The 15,372-nt window shown below is 39.0% G+C and overlaps 1 protein-coding gene across 1 annotated transcript; it reads right to left on the reverse strand.

Moving 5' to 3' along the window:
- Nucleotides 1-9,237: 9,237 nt before the first annotated feature.
- Nucleotides 9,238-14,499, reverse strand: LOC132050371 (L-ascorbate peroxidase 1, cytosolic). Its single transcript, XM_059441601.1, has 10 exons — nucleotides 14,358-14,499; nucleotides 12,165-12,289; nucleotides 11,231-11,405; nucleotides 11,071-11,136; nucleotides 10,358-10,406; nucleotides 10,135-10,220; nucleotides 9,968-10,047; nucleotides 9,719-9,821; nucleotides 9,572-9,630; nucleotides 9,238-9,445 (listed from the first exon to the last, which is right to left on the reverse strand). Exons 2-10 carry the CDS (start codon nucleotides 12,281-12,283, stop codon nucleotides 9,430-9,432), a joined length of 753 nt encoding a protein of 250 aa, XP_059297584.1. The 5' UTR covers nucleotides 12,284-12,289; nucleotides 14,358-14,499; the 3' UTR covers nucleotides 9,238-9,429.
- Nucleotides 14,500-15,372: the final 873 nt, after the last annotated feature.

Genomic DNA, 15,372 nt, shown 5'->3' on the forward strand with positions numbered 1-15,372 from the left:
TTACAAATATCCATAGGATATAAAACTTATTGACATTCAAAATTCTAAGTTCAAGCTTGAATAATATGATAATAGATAAAAAAAACTACGAAAAAATAAAGAGAGAAATATCTATAAATTCCATTACAAATAAATATTTTTTTATGTATAAAATATTTTAAAAATTGAATACATGTAATGTCGGGTTGGTTTGGTTCGGTTTGACTTTTTAGATTAAAACCAAGCCAAACCAATTATGATCGGGTTTTTTTCTCAACACCAAACCAAGTCAAACAGAACCACTAGTCGGGTTTTTCTCGGTTTGACTCGGTTTATCGGTTTGGTGCGGTTTGTCGGTTTACTAACCCCTACCCCCAACGAGGAGTATGATGAGCTCGACCTGGCGAAAACCACGACTTACGGTTACTTTGAACATCACATACCATAACTCAAAGAACACCTGCACGCAGAAAAAGCCCAACATAGAAATATCTGATCATTCAACACATATGTACATATGCGGACCGACAAGGTCGCCACAACATAACGTATATCATAAAGTCGGCAACGCTAACAGAAAAGTATCACAGACTAAAAAACAATGCCAACATGACCATATACCATCTTTGACATACATATAATGAGCCTCTAAGAGTGTACATATGAACATATATTACACTAGCGAAAGAGTACCAAAAAGATAGCAAGTCGGAGTAGCACTTGCTGCACAGAGTTGGAAAATCCCCTTTGCGGTCGCTCCTCAATAACCTCAGAACTGCCGGCACGAAATGCAGCGTCCGTCACGATGGGACGTCAGTACGGATAAAAGTCTTACGAGTATGTAAAGAGGGAAGCAATAACATAAGTGGGACGGAAATATAAATAGAGTAAAGGTAACTGTCGGTGAGAACATATAATATGTCATGCATGAATCTTAAAAATCATATATAAGTAAGCACGTATGTGTATATGTATATCATATAAGTTTTTTAGTCGCGGTCGTGCGCCGATCCATATATGTTAGTGCGGGATATCCGTAAATATAATATGTTAATGCGAGGAACGTACAGCCCGATCCATAAATATGATATATTAGTGCCGAGGAACGTACGGCGCAATCCATAAATATGATATGATAGTGCCGAGGAATGTACGGCCCGATCCATAAATATGATATGTTATATGCATACATAATGTAAGTAGCATGCAAGAGAGCCTAGTAAAAGCCACTACTCAGTCGGAGTGACATAAGGTCAGTGACCTCCGAATAAATTATGGAAGTTCGTATCGATTCCAAAGAAATAACTTAACGATGATAAACATGATAATATGCCAAGAATCAATCAAATAACTAAGACATTAAGATTTGGAAATACAAAGTATATGAGTGGAGCGAATTTGCTATGGAACGCTCATGTTCATATTCTAGTTGGACTCGTGCCAAAGAAAGAGGGAAACGAACACCTTACATACCTTATCCGTCAAGCCACCACTTAAAGGATCCGTTACTTTGGTGTTTGCCCTTCACCCGAACCTATATATATCGAGAAATACATCTTTAATCATACTTTCATCATATTTCCATCAACTTATAAGCACTAATCATTGAATACTAATTTGGGTTACGAAAATTTGGGCAGCATTTCCCCTATATTCTTTACCTCCTCTAAATACCAAAACAACTCCCAAACAATACCAACAACATCAACACAATATTATCAAGATTCTATAAGATATACATGTACAATTACATCCAAACTATCTTCAATTCTCAATCCATGCTCAACAACGCCAACAATGGCAATCCATAGCCCTTATTCTCGTAAATATTCCTAAATCGATAATAAGAAAGAGAAATTCATACCTTATCCTTGCTAGAATAGGAAGATCTTCAAGATTTACTTTGCTTCCAAGCCAACTCCAACACCAAAACGAAACTATAATCGCGACTACACGTTGTCCAGGACCTCGATTAATACTACGTAACTTGAAATTACTAAAAGTCCTTACTTTTATATGATATATAGGCTCTCATATGTTTGATGAGCTTTCTAGAGCATTGGGAAATTTTGTGAAGAAAAATGGGGTTTTACCCCATAAAGTGTGCTTTCGAGTCGGTGGCAACGCTTGGGGGGAATTGTTGCGGCAACGTGGCCGGCATTGTAGCGGCAGCGTCTGCTGCCTTTGCCAACTTTGTAACGTCCATAATTCTCTACTCTGACGTCGCATCAACGTGCGGTTTATTGCGTTGAAAACTAGACTCGACGAACTTTATTTTAGGCTTTTGCCTTACACCAGAAACTCCTCTATACTAAAAGATATTCTTCCTCCAAGTTGGGCCAAAATTGCCCCTCGTAATTTTCTTCAAATTCCATGATTTAATTTCCTTGATTCACTTTCCCTTGATCCTTCCATAGCTTATTATGTGAACTTAAACCCTCGCCAAACATAAGATAAGTGCATCTAATCTCATGTATCCTTGGAGGTAACTCCAATGTCCATACTTAAAATAGCCAACACCTACGAATTTTCACGTATAAAACTACGAGGTGCAACATTATACTTGTGGGGATGGGTGGTACGATTTTCGATGTCATCGGGTGATTATTAGATTGGTTTTTGTGATAATAAGCCTTAAAGCGAAAAATGTTTGACCTAAAGTTGACTTTTAGGTAAACGGACCTTTTTCGAAAATCCATCGATTCCGAGAGGTCCGGATGGTCATTTGTGACTTGCGGGTATGTTCGGTTCATTTCCCAATGCATTAGAGTGCGTTTTGGGACTTGGGTTGGAAAGTTGATTTTTAGGGTATTGGGGGTTGACTTGGTCAACGAGACCCCCGTTGGGAAATCTGAGGCCACGGGTGAGTTTGTAGCGCGTTTTTATGTGTGTTGACATGTTTGTGATCTGTAGGGCCTCAGGTGAAAGTCAGATTTCGGGTTGAGCATGGTCAAAACCATTACTATTACGGTGGCCCGATGTCGGGTTGCGGTGGCACGGTCTCGGCGGCCGGCGGTATCATCGTGGCGATAGCACCGCTATAAGCGGCGTGGGGTAACGATGAGTGGCGGCCATAGCGGTCGTTTCTAACGACGACGATCCCGTAAGTAGCGGTCGGCGAACTTAAATGCCTTAAATCCTTCTTAAAACCCTATCCTCATCTGTTCGTTACTCTCGGTTCTAGAGCTATTTTGAAAGCAAAACAAGGGTCCCCAGAAGCAATTAACTAGGGGGTAAGTTCATCTAACCCGATTCTTCGTTGATTCATAATCCACCTTAGAAACTCATAATTAATGCTGAGTCTTCCACGACCCAAATAAGGATTAAAGGGTTTTGGGGTATCTTTCTTGAATGAACTATTGATTATCAAACCTTGATTTGTTGATGGAATAAGCTTATATTAGTATGGAATTATTGGGTAATAGCTTTATAAACATGAATTCTTCATTATTAGTAACCTATTTATGAAATTGAGAGTTAGGATTCATACCCAAAATTGGGGGTTTCACTTTAAATACTATTTTCGCTTAATGTTGAGTTGTTTTAGAAATTGATTAGTGGGTTTTGATCACTTAGACTTGAATTGCATGTTTCACTTTCAAATTTCCCGTTTTGTCCTTGTGGGCCCGTTTCCCCAAATTCCATAGGCTTAAGTTGACCAAATTAGAAGCCTAGCAATATGGGTATTGTTCTTCATGATTTCTAATCTAGATTACGTCATAAATAGACCTTGAGTATCTAGAGGCATTGAGGAAGGGCAAGGCGCTCGCGTGATTTGTTGGGATTCCTGTTCGGCACTCCAGGTAGGTTATGGCTTACCTCTTTTTTTTAGACTTCGGTTAGCGACTCATATGTAGTACTAGGGAATTGTTGAAGACATCATGTGAACCTTCGAGTATGAAATTTGGGATGGAATTCTTAGGTTGGTACTATTGTGTGACTTGTGTGTTCGGGCACGTGGCCTGTAGAATCCCTAGGTTTATGCTTGGGTTTTCTTATGTGAATTAGTGATTTCTATGCATTATGGGAGACTGGTTGGAAGGAACGGATTCTTGTGATACTTGTATTATGATGGCTATCCTTATATGAATTGACTGGAATCGCTATGCTATTTACGATATTCTAATTGCATGACGTACTTTCTCATATCTATAATATATACATCTTAGTCTTGATATTGGAAGGAATGGTGATAATGAGAGGTAAGGAAATTATGATTATTGCGACATTACTATGTTAGTAGCCATCTCTATGTTGTGTGATACGGAGTGGTTAGCAAAGATATTCGATGGAGGAGTCATTATAGGTTGTGTGATACGGAATAACGGTACATGGACTTAACGGTCCCCCCGTGGGTCATGCACCGCCGAGAGGTGGACATCGTCACGGAGCGTATGTATATCATTGTATTGCATTCCGTTTGCGCCACGTTATACGTTCTTATTTTCATTTGGATTGATATTGATCTTCGGTGATATTTGAGTTATTGGGTGATTATTGGTTATGTTTGGATTGTGAAATACTTGAGAGACATCATTTGGTAATTGATTTGCACTACTTGGAGGCATTGACTTGCTCCGTCGCAGGCATGATTATCTTTCCATTTCCTTGTTTTCATACGTGATCTCGCCCATTTTCGACGATGATGCTTACTACGTCCCTGGCGTTTTTGTACGATGCTACCTTTGTACTCACCATGAGTGCGATGTCTCATGGGAGGAACTTCATCTCGGCCCGATCCCGGCGATGTCTGGGGGATTCTAAGGGGGAGCTATTGATGATCCATGCGGCCCGAGACTGCATCTTCTTTTGTTGTCCCGTTTCTGTATTTCGAGACAATATTTATTTCGGTGATGTATTGATTATTCGGACTTGTGAAATGCTATTTAGTAGCTCTTATGCGGCCGGACGATTTTGAGATTTGTTATCTTCCTTGCATTTAGTATTTATATATTATGTCGACTTATCGTACTATTCTTGGGTTTTTCTTTTATTTATTTATTGTTGGTTGTATGGATGGGTTCGCCACCGAGGTGGGAATTAGTAGGTGCCGCACGCCCGAGTCGGGCGTGACAAGTTGGCATCGAGCACTGATTGCCGGTCTATAAGTACAAGAGCAAGTCTGGTAAGTGCTTTGTGGATTGGTACGGAGAGCTTCGTACTTATGCGGCGATAGGACTTTGTGACCCCAGAAATTTCCCTTCTTTCATTCCTTCATGCACTTTATTCTCAATTATTATCCGGAATTTGCAAGTTGCTATCCGATTCAAATTTTGTTCTCTCACGTACGGCGAGGACTCGAGCCACGATAGGGCGAGGGATGAGGTGCCGAGACTCCCGCTCGCACAGCGGCGTTAGAGGGCGAGGAGGGCGAGAGGTCGCGATCGAGCAGGAAGCGGAAAGCGGCACCGGCCCCGGGGTGAGCCCCGCTGGCCGGGACATAGGCGAGCACGTTCGACCTCTCAGTAGCGACGGGAGCGACTTGGCCGATCGGGGGTGGTACGGACCGACTCGGTTTTAGATATTGTGTCGACCTCGTGTTTAGGGATATCGTGTCTGGGGGTGCCCCATCTAGGCGGCCGTACGCAGGGGTGCCACTACTCCAAGTGGCGGTTCTCAGACTCGAGTGGGGGTACGGTCTCCCGAACAAGTATAGACCACGGGTATGCATCCTGCTGCAGCTATGGCCCCGTATATTGGTGTTCGGATTCACGAGGTGCTCACACAGGCCGTTGTTGTGCGGAACTATGACCCATTGATGATCGGGATCTAGTTGGGGGGTTTACGAAGAAGAAGCCACCCAGTTCTTTTCTTCTGAGGATGCTTGTGAGTTCCTTGTGGGTACATGAGCGTCTCTACACAAGATGGGTATAGTTGAGACTCGTTGCGTGGACCGTGTCATTTCGAGTTTCGCGGCGATGCGAGGGCGGGTGGAGAACGACTGACCCGATAGCAAGCCGGTGGGTGCACCCTCTGCTTTTTGGACTCGGTTCAATCGAGCCTTCTTGGAAAATAAGTGCGCGTGCTTTTTGAGGATGCGCGTAGGGATGAGTTTCGCCCAGGTTGCGACGGCGTGGGTTGTACGATTTTTAAGGCCACTGAGGCTGGTTACTGTTCTTACCCTGTGCGCCGAGATGATTCCTCGGAGGAGGGAGAGTCCGTAGATTTGTGAATGGACTTGTGTACTGCGATTCATGCTTGTCTTCGGTTGGTAAACCATAAGTCTTACTCGAGCTATTGTTGATGGTACCATTGGTGTCGAGTCTTCTAAGGCTACGTCTTTGGGAAGAGGACCAGTGAGAAAAAGTCACGTCATTATGGCGGTTCCGGGAATCCGATTCTCGGGGGTGAGGAAAGAACCATTCAAGCCACTGTCGGTCGACCCGGCCGCACTGTCCGATCGGCGGTATGAGCTTTTCGGTGGTCCTTCTGGGCCGGTAGCTGTGGGTGGGGTAAGTAACATAGTGGATGCGCATAAAATGCGGTGTCTAGTGCGGGTACTCCGGTTCGTCGACACGTACGCCAGCCTCGAAGCTCACAGGGCCGGTGTAGCGACCACGATCGCTTTATGAGAGATTATCCCGAGGTCGAGCGTAAGTGGGTCCCGGCGGGGTTCCGAGGTTAAGACTCGCGAGGGCCGGCACCTTTTAGTGGCGAGAGGTGGCTCATCGGTTAGAGGCGGTGCTCGTTCGGTAGGGTGGCTCGCATCGGACGAGAGGTGGACACCGGTCGGAGTAGAGGTGGCGCGGTGGTGGTGGTCTTTTCTATCTACTGAAGGCCTAAGGCGGAGGCCTGATGTCGATCTCGAGTCGTGTAATTTAACATGACCTGGCTTCGGTATTGTTTGATGCGGGGTTCACTTGTTCATGTGTACGTACATCATGCCGCGATCGATTTATGTGGTGATAGTATTGGCGTGCCTATCTGTGTATCTACTCCGATCGGAGATTCTGTTATTGTTGATCGAGTCTTTCGGTCGTGTTTAGTTACTTTCATAAGGTATGATACGTGGGTAGACTTGATGATATTGGATATGGTAGACTTTGATATTATCTTGGGTATGACATAGTTGTCACCGTATCATGCGATCTTGGACTATCACGCCAAGATAGTCACATTAGCCAGAATTCCTAGATTAGAGTGGAGGGGTACTCGAGTCTCCCAAGAAGATCAATTCTATGTCGGTGCAAAGAAATTAATGGCCAAGGGGTGTTTAGGCATTTAGCCCATGTTCGCGATACTAGTGTTGATTCTCCGCCCATGAGTCGGGTACTTTATCAGGAGTAAGTTTGCGGGGTCTTCCTTACTATTTCTCGGGTGTCACCGCCCGACCGCGATATTGATTTATGTATCAACTTGGATCACGGCGCGCGTCCTATTTCCATTCCCTCCCATAGGATGGCGCCCCCGAGCCGAGAGAGCCGAAAGGAGGCGATTCAAGATCTATTGAGTAAGGATTTTAGTAGAACTAGTGTTTCTCCTCGGGTGTTCCCGTTTTTATTGTGACGTAGTTGAAAAGGACGATTACGAGGATATGTGGATTGATTATCAAATCGATTGAACAAGTCACCATTCGTAACAAGATCCCATTCCTTGCATATCGATGACCCGTACGACCGACTTCGAGGTGCTTCGATATTTTCAAAGATTGATTTGAGGTCGAGGCTACCATCAATCGAAGATTAGGTTTCAGAGAGATGTTAGAAGACAACCTTCCGAGACTCGTTATGGCAAATTCACAAGTTCCTTGTGATATCTTGAGGCTATTTAATGCTTGTTCGCGTTTATGACTTTGATGAATGGAATTTTCAAACATCTTGATTTCTTTGTGATTGTATTCATAATATCTTCGTGTGCTCCAAGTAGAAGGGCTAAGTACGCGCCCGTTTGAGATTGTTCTTGGGTTGTTGAGAAGTGGCTTTATGCCAAGTTTTTGAAGTGCAAATTACGCAAGCCGAGTCCATTCTTGGGCCACGTTGTGTCTAAAGACGAGATCATGGTTGATCCCAAGAAGATTGACGCCGTTAGAGATCGGCGAGGACAGCATCTTGCCCTACCAGATGTAGCTTCGTGATTAGCCACTATCACCGTCGATTTGTGAAGGGCTTAAACACATTATCGCTTAGTTGACAGTATTGACTCGAGAAGAATGTTCCTTTCCGATTGGTTCGATGATTGTGAGAAGAGCTTTCAAAAATAGAGACCATTTTGACTTCGACCCCGATTCTAGCATTACCCGGTGAGGGCAAGGATTTCTCGCCTATTGTGATGCATCCCGTACGGGTTTGGGTCTTTGTCTTGATGCGCAAGGGTAGTGTCACAGCTATGCTTCCTGATGGGTTAAGATCCATGAGAGAAACTACCCTACCTATGATTTGGAGCTGCTAGCTGTGGTCTTCGCTTTGAAGATCTGGAGGCTTTACTTAATGGCCTCCATTGTGAGATTTTCACCGACCACTGTAGCCTTCAAAGACGTGTTTACTCAGGGAGATCTTAATTCTGTGCGGCGGTTGACGATGGATGAGAACTTCGAGAGGACTATGACATCTCTATTCTTTATCATCCAGGAAAAGTCAATGTTGTTGCTAATGCCTTAAGTCGCAAGTCCACGAGTGTGGGGAGTTTAACCCGTTTGGTTGTTTCCAATGCCAAAGATTCATTCTTTGTCACGGTACCAGAGCCGGACTTCCCCCTCCCTCATCGGCTAGTTTCTGAGTTGAGTTTGGCCCAAAGTATCTTCTCTTTATCAGTTCCATAAAATTAATTAAAAAAAAAAATCGGTTGATACATTATGTGTCAATGCTTTAATAATTTTAAGTCAATCCTAGTCTGGGTATTACCAGAGGCTAAGAAGTAGTAGCAACACGATTTATAGAAATTGTTGTTTGTAGTATATTGTTTCTACTGCCCTATAATTCACTGTAGATGCCCTTTAATTACATTTTGGTTGGCATATAAGCTTAAGAAGAATCGATACGACTTAACAGGAAAACATCAGGTATGATCTCAACATCAGGTCTTCTAAACAGCTGAGTGTAAATTGGTCAAGGGAAAAAAAAAATGATTAGGTATGTTTACTCCTTGTCTTTGTCCGATTCTGGGCTGGTTGAATTATTGGTAATTTTGATCCAGGGCTGGCTTTCTTTAGTGAAGATTACACAGGATAATGGGGTATAAGAAGGAGCGTAGAACTCCATTCATTTCTTTACTTAAAAGCATCAAGTTAAGCAAAATAAATCAAGGTACCAAAATGAAAAATTATCAAAAAGGAAATAGAAAACTTATTAAGCTGGAAGAGAGTGACAATATAATCGTCTAATATAGCTGCCAAATTTATATCATGATGTAATAGCAGCAAAAGAAGACAAAATCCAACAACTCCAGCTAGCTTTTCAAAAGTGAAACATAAACAAAAACATGCCACCACTCCCACCCTTCAGAATCACCATCTTAAGCTTCAGCAAACCTGGCATTGAAAAACAAATTAATAGGTGACACACAACCACCATAAACCACATATCTTAAACAGTATTGCAGATGAGTCTTGAATAAGCAGACATATAGACGAGTTTTCAATTAATTATATGCTTACCCCAATTCACAGAGCTTCAAGTGAGCCTCAGCATAGTCAGCAAAGAAGGCATCTTCATCCTGACATAGGCAAAGAGTTGCTCCTATCAGTCATACAGCCGGAATTTACAACTTAGATGAATAGTATTTAGAGTTGATTAACACTGACCGCAGCATATTTCTCAACAAGGGGACGGAAAGCAGGATCACAGAGTAGAGCCTTGTCTGATGGCAACTGTAGAAGCCCTTCCTTTTCACCACTCAAAAGTTCCCTGACGATAACAAATGTCTTATAAACAAAATGGACTGATAACAGTTTGCAGTTAAAAAGCATTGCAAAACTGGAGAACTTTTTTTTTGAAGTAGCATCCAACAAATGGAGAACTGGAAAAAGACATTGTCTGTTTAGTATTCTTACTTAAAGTATGAGTTGTCAAAGACGAGGGGATTGGCAGTCCAAGGTCCCTCAAAACCAGATCGCTCCTTGTGGCACCTTCCCTGGAGAAGATATCAACTAAGAAAATAAGTATGTAGGAATCGAACCTCGCAACAAATAGGCTTAAACTGTAAAAGCAGGCAACAAACCAAGGTATGGGCACCAGAGAGCGCAACAATATCCTTGTCAGAAAGGCCCATTTGTTTCACGAACACATCCCTCAAGTGGTCACAGCCTGAATTAGGTTTACATATTATTATCAAGGCAGGCAAATTGAAAGAATCTTGTGATCCTCTCCACAATGTTCTGCAATCAAATCTGCTCTATGAAGCTATCATGATTCATGAGACCAATTGAAAAGGAAGAACTTACCCTTGGTGGCATCAGGCAAGCGACCTTCAACAGGTGGTTCTGGCTTGTCCTGGCAAAGCAATGTTAACGTAGATTCAGATTTCACCAGATGAGTAATTTTAATATTGACATGACAAAGTTACTCATAGAACAGCATTAACATTCTAAAGAGGACAAATTGCAAAAAGAGAATAGTCAGTCACCTTACAACATTAAAATATGGAGCAAGAAAACATATGTCAAAATAAGCAAACAGTATGGACTTCTCAAACAACCAACTGCAAAATTAGAATCTAGTTGGTATAAATATGACTTGTCATCCCTTGGTTGAGAGGAATGAACATGGCAAATACAAAAATATACAAAGTTTCTGTACATAAAGTCGGAAAAGGAAAATAAAGAGTATAAATCATCAAATTAGAATTCATAATGCAGGAGTTCTTTACACATAAATCTTTTCAGCAGTGAAGCATATGCGTATCATAATGTCTTAGTTAACCAATAAACCTTTTCATTAGTGAAGCATATACATAACATAATTTCATAGTTAACCAATACCATTAGGGCAATGTTTCACTAATAATATTGGAAAAGACTTGCCAAAAGCATAAAATTTTGATAGAAGTTCCCAGCATCACATGTCAGGATTTCCTTACAAATCAGGACTCAAATTCGAACTATTCATTACACGTCAATTAATATTGCAACAAAGCTGCAGAAACGGTCTGACTAACCTCTCTACCAGGGTGAAAGGGAACATCAGGTCCTCCAGTAACTTCAACAGCAACGACACCAGCCAACTACACCAAAAAGAAAATACAAGTCAGTTCTGCACTTTGTTAAAGCAAATAAAATAACAATGTCAGTTCTAAAAATGAATACAAGAGTACATACTTGGTAGAAATCAGCATGGGAGAGGATAGGAAACTGCTCCCTAATGGGCTCCAAGAGTCTCAGAGCAATGTCAAGACCATTGTTTGCTCCATGTCCTTGTTCAGCTTTGAACCTCATGGTACCGAAAGGACCTCCAGTTTTGGAACACACATCATACGTACCAGCAGAGTGCCATCTGAGACAACACAAAATATCTTCAAGGCCATGGACCAACTTTTCACTCAATTCACATGACACTTCCTATTGCAATATTCCTAAATACGAGTGGCAAACAGAAGGGTCGGATCGGATATGGGGGGGTCAAATCTGGTTAACAAAGATGGATAAAATATCCGACCCACCCATATTTAACACAGATAAAAATGGGGTAACCGACGGATAATAGTGTTCCATATTATCCATCGTTTGTTAGAACTCGTGAAAAATAACAAGCAAACAGATGGCTATTGATTATATGTCTATCCATATTTTTTTTTTTTTTGAGAAGGGAAGAACGGCTATCCATATTATCCAACTGGATATCCATTTTTTAGTGGATAATATGAATAACATCCATATTTGCTCCATTTTTTAAAAGTCCCATTTTTTTAATGGGCAATATGTAGGGATACTTTTTGTTAACTATTTTGCCAGCCCTATTCCTAAATGTGTAATACCATCCTTTTATACACAATTCTCAAAAATTACAACTCATAATACCATTTTATCTGATGCATTGTATTCACTGTCAAGCTAATCATTCAACCATTATTTAAAACATAGTTTCACAATGATTAATATAAGAAATGTCTAATTAAAATATTAAAAACAGTGCTAACGGGAGGAGAAATTACTTCTCTTTAGTAAATTGAGCAATTTGAAAGCATTTTGTTGGTCTGTTTAAAATATTAGCAAAAAGTAAAAGGACAAATGAAACCAGTTGAAGAGAACATACGCAAGACGGAGCATAATAGGAGCACAATTCTTCTCAGCAATGAGTCCTCTGAGTTTCCTTTTACATTGGTCAACAGCCTTGAGGTACTCCTCGCTCACGGTAGGATAGCACTTACCCATAGTAACTGTTCCGCAAAACAGTTATTTAAGCACAATAAGATCCAAGTTTCACAATCAAATACGCATTAAGATATAACCGATCATACAAATTTGTTAAACTTGCAATACATAACTATAGTTAGGTCAAGACAACTAATGTACTTGTCACAAAAGCATTGTAGTTTATATATATATATATAACGTGCAAACAGATCATTTATTGCTTTGCATGGAGAAACCAAAAGATAGTTGATCCAAGTTTCATAATCCTATACACATCAAGCTATTAACCGATCATATACTCTTAAGTCTTAACAGTCAAACCTTTTTACACATGCAATAAATAACTATAGTTAGCTAAAGAAGGCAAAATAAACAAAAACACAAATAAAATGTGTAAACAGATCGTTTTTTGCTATGCAGAGAGAAGTCAAAAGGTAGCTGATCCATCACTTTTTGAAGTATGCATTTGGCTAGGAAAAGTATATATACCTATTTTTCCGACTCAAGACACATTTTAGAAACCAAAACCTCTGGTCAAACTAAAATCGTAGTTAAATCTATACATTCATCGGATTGAAGAAACATATAAATACATTGTTCTTTAACATTTTAATAATAGTAATAATATATAAATTCAAATATGTCCAGTTATATTCTTTCAAATCATGGATCGGCCTCTGTTAGGAGCACATAATCCAGCAAAAAAGTGTTTCAAAAACCTAATGCTCTGACATATCAAACTGAAACGCAGTGGAAAACACCTATACACATATTTCACGGTTATTCCGACTCTGGACACATATTAGAAAGAAAAGAAATAGAGTTCCTAGAAACTCCACGACACCACGGTTATTAAAAAAAGAGTTCGTAGAAAAACTAAAATCGTAGTTAAAGCATCTATATAGATTCATCGAAAAAAACATATATAGACATTTTTTCTTGAAAATTTTGTTAAGTTCATATATAGTCTTTAAAATCACGGATACTCTCACATATACACTAACAACGCAGTGGAAAACACCTACACACATATTTCACAAGATCAAGGCCGTAAAAGAAGCTTGAAAACTTTAATCAACCATAAAAAAGTGGATAAAATACATACATATAAAAAGAACACAAATGGCATTAAAGAAGGGAAGTTGAAAGAAAATAAATTCATCGAAAAAACATATATATATATATATATATATATATATATATATATATATTCTTTTATGGGTATATAGACATTTTTCCTTGAAAATTTTATTGATAGTACTATATAAATTCATTATCAAGTTCAGATATAGTCATTAAAACCTCAGGTGAAACTAAAATCACAGCTAAGAGATCATACACATTCATCGAAAAAAAGACTATACACATTTTTAAAAATAATTATTAGTAATATATAAATTCTTATCAAGATCAGATATAGTAGAAAATAAACAAGAGTTCGTTGAGACTAAAACCTCTGGTCAAATTAAAATTGTAGTTAAAACATCTATATACATTCATCCAAAAGACATATTATATATACATTTTTCCTTGAAAATTTTATTGATAGTACTACATAAATTCATTATCAAGTTCAGATATAGTGTTTTAAAATTACGGATCTGCGCTCTGTTAGCAGCACATAATCCAGCAAAAAAATGAAAAAATTCATGTAAAACTAAAATCATAGTTAAAACATCTATATACATTCATCAAAAAAGAAACATATATATATCTATATACATTTTTTTTCTTCAAAATTTTATTAATAGTAAATTCATATAGAGTTCAGATATAAAGTCTTTAAAATCAAGGATTCGCCTCTGTAAATAGGTGCACATATACATCTATACACATTTCACAAGATCAAGGCCACAAAAGAGATTAAAAAGTAAATGAAATACATAATTAAAAAAATAACGCATATATCAAACTAAAAACGTAGCGAAAACATCTACACACATTAACATTAAAAAGATTCTATACACATAGTTAAGAATATCAAGGCCATAAAAGAGATTGAAAACATTAATCAACGATAAAAAAAAAAGTGAACGAAATACATATACATAATTAAAAATAAAACACAAATAAAGCTGCATTAACCTGAAGATGAAGAAGCAAAATGTTAAACCCTAGAGAGAGAAATAGAACGGCACGAGCAGACCACAAGCACTGGAATGAAATGAAAATGATTTTAAGTCCTATTTGAAGGGAGCGAAGGTTCTAGAAGGTGAATGTAGACCGTAAGATTAGGATGATCGTGCGGGTAAGAGTGAGTTATGAATTAAACGGCTGAGATTGGTTTCATTTATTTAGTGTTATGTAATGCAATGGATTTTTTTATCTTAAATAAATTAAATGGATACGTTGTGTGGTTGGTGAGTGAGTGCATTGAAAATTTGCAGGAATTTGGGATTTTTGTGAATCGTGGACTCCATCACCATCAAGGCCGACTTTTAAATTATTCGATTCAATGACTAATTTGCCCTGGGTGCGACCGTCCTGAAGGGAACAAATCATTGTTTATAAATTACATTTAAGCTAAATTTTATATAGATACTCCAATTATAGTACGCTTCACTTGAGCACTTAAATATATAAATTAGATATTTTTGGTTTAAATTTTAGAAAAAATTTATACGTGTTCTCAAGTGTCTATTACGTAGATAAGTTAACCATTTAAAATATGTCAAGCTCCTTTAATTATATGAATTAGGCTTACAACAATAACAACAACAACATCATACCCAGTGAAATCCCACAATATGAGAACTAGGCTAAAACCTCAGACTTATTTCAATTGAGAATGACGTGTATAATTAAATGAGGTAATATATTTTATGTGGTTAACTTAACTATATAATCGATACTTGAGAACACGCGCAAAGCTTTCTTAAAAATTTAACCGAAAGTATTTAATAAAAATATTTTATCATGTGTAGATGATCAATTAGAACTAACCGTAGTTTAAGTGTCTAAATAATAATTACTAATAAATTTAAGAAACTACTCCCTCCAGTTCAAAATAAATGTTCACTTAAATTACTCTTAATTAAAATTTTACATATTACTATTAACTTGACACAATGAGATTTGGTCACTTAACACTTAATAAGAGAAAATCA

Source organism: Lycium ferocissimum, chromosome 3, assembly GCF_029784015.1.
Source record: "Lycium ferocissimum isolate CSIRO_LF1 chromosome 3, AGI_CSIRO_Lferr_CH_V1, whole genome shotgun sequence".
Lineage (NCBI taxonomy): Eukaryota > Viridiplantae > Streptophyta > Magnoliopsida > Solanales > Solanaceae > Lycium > Lycium ferocissimum.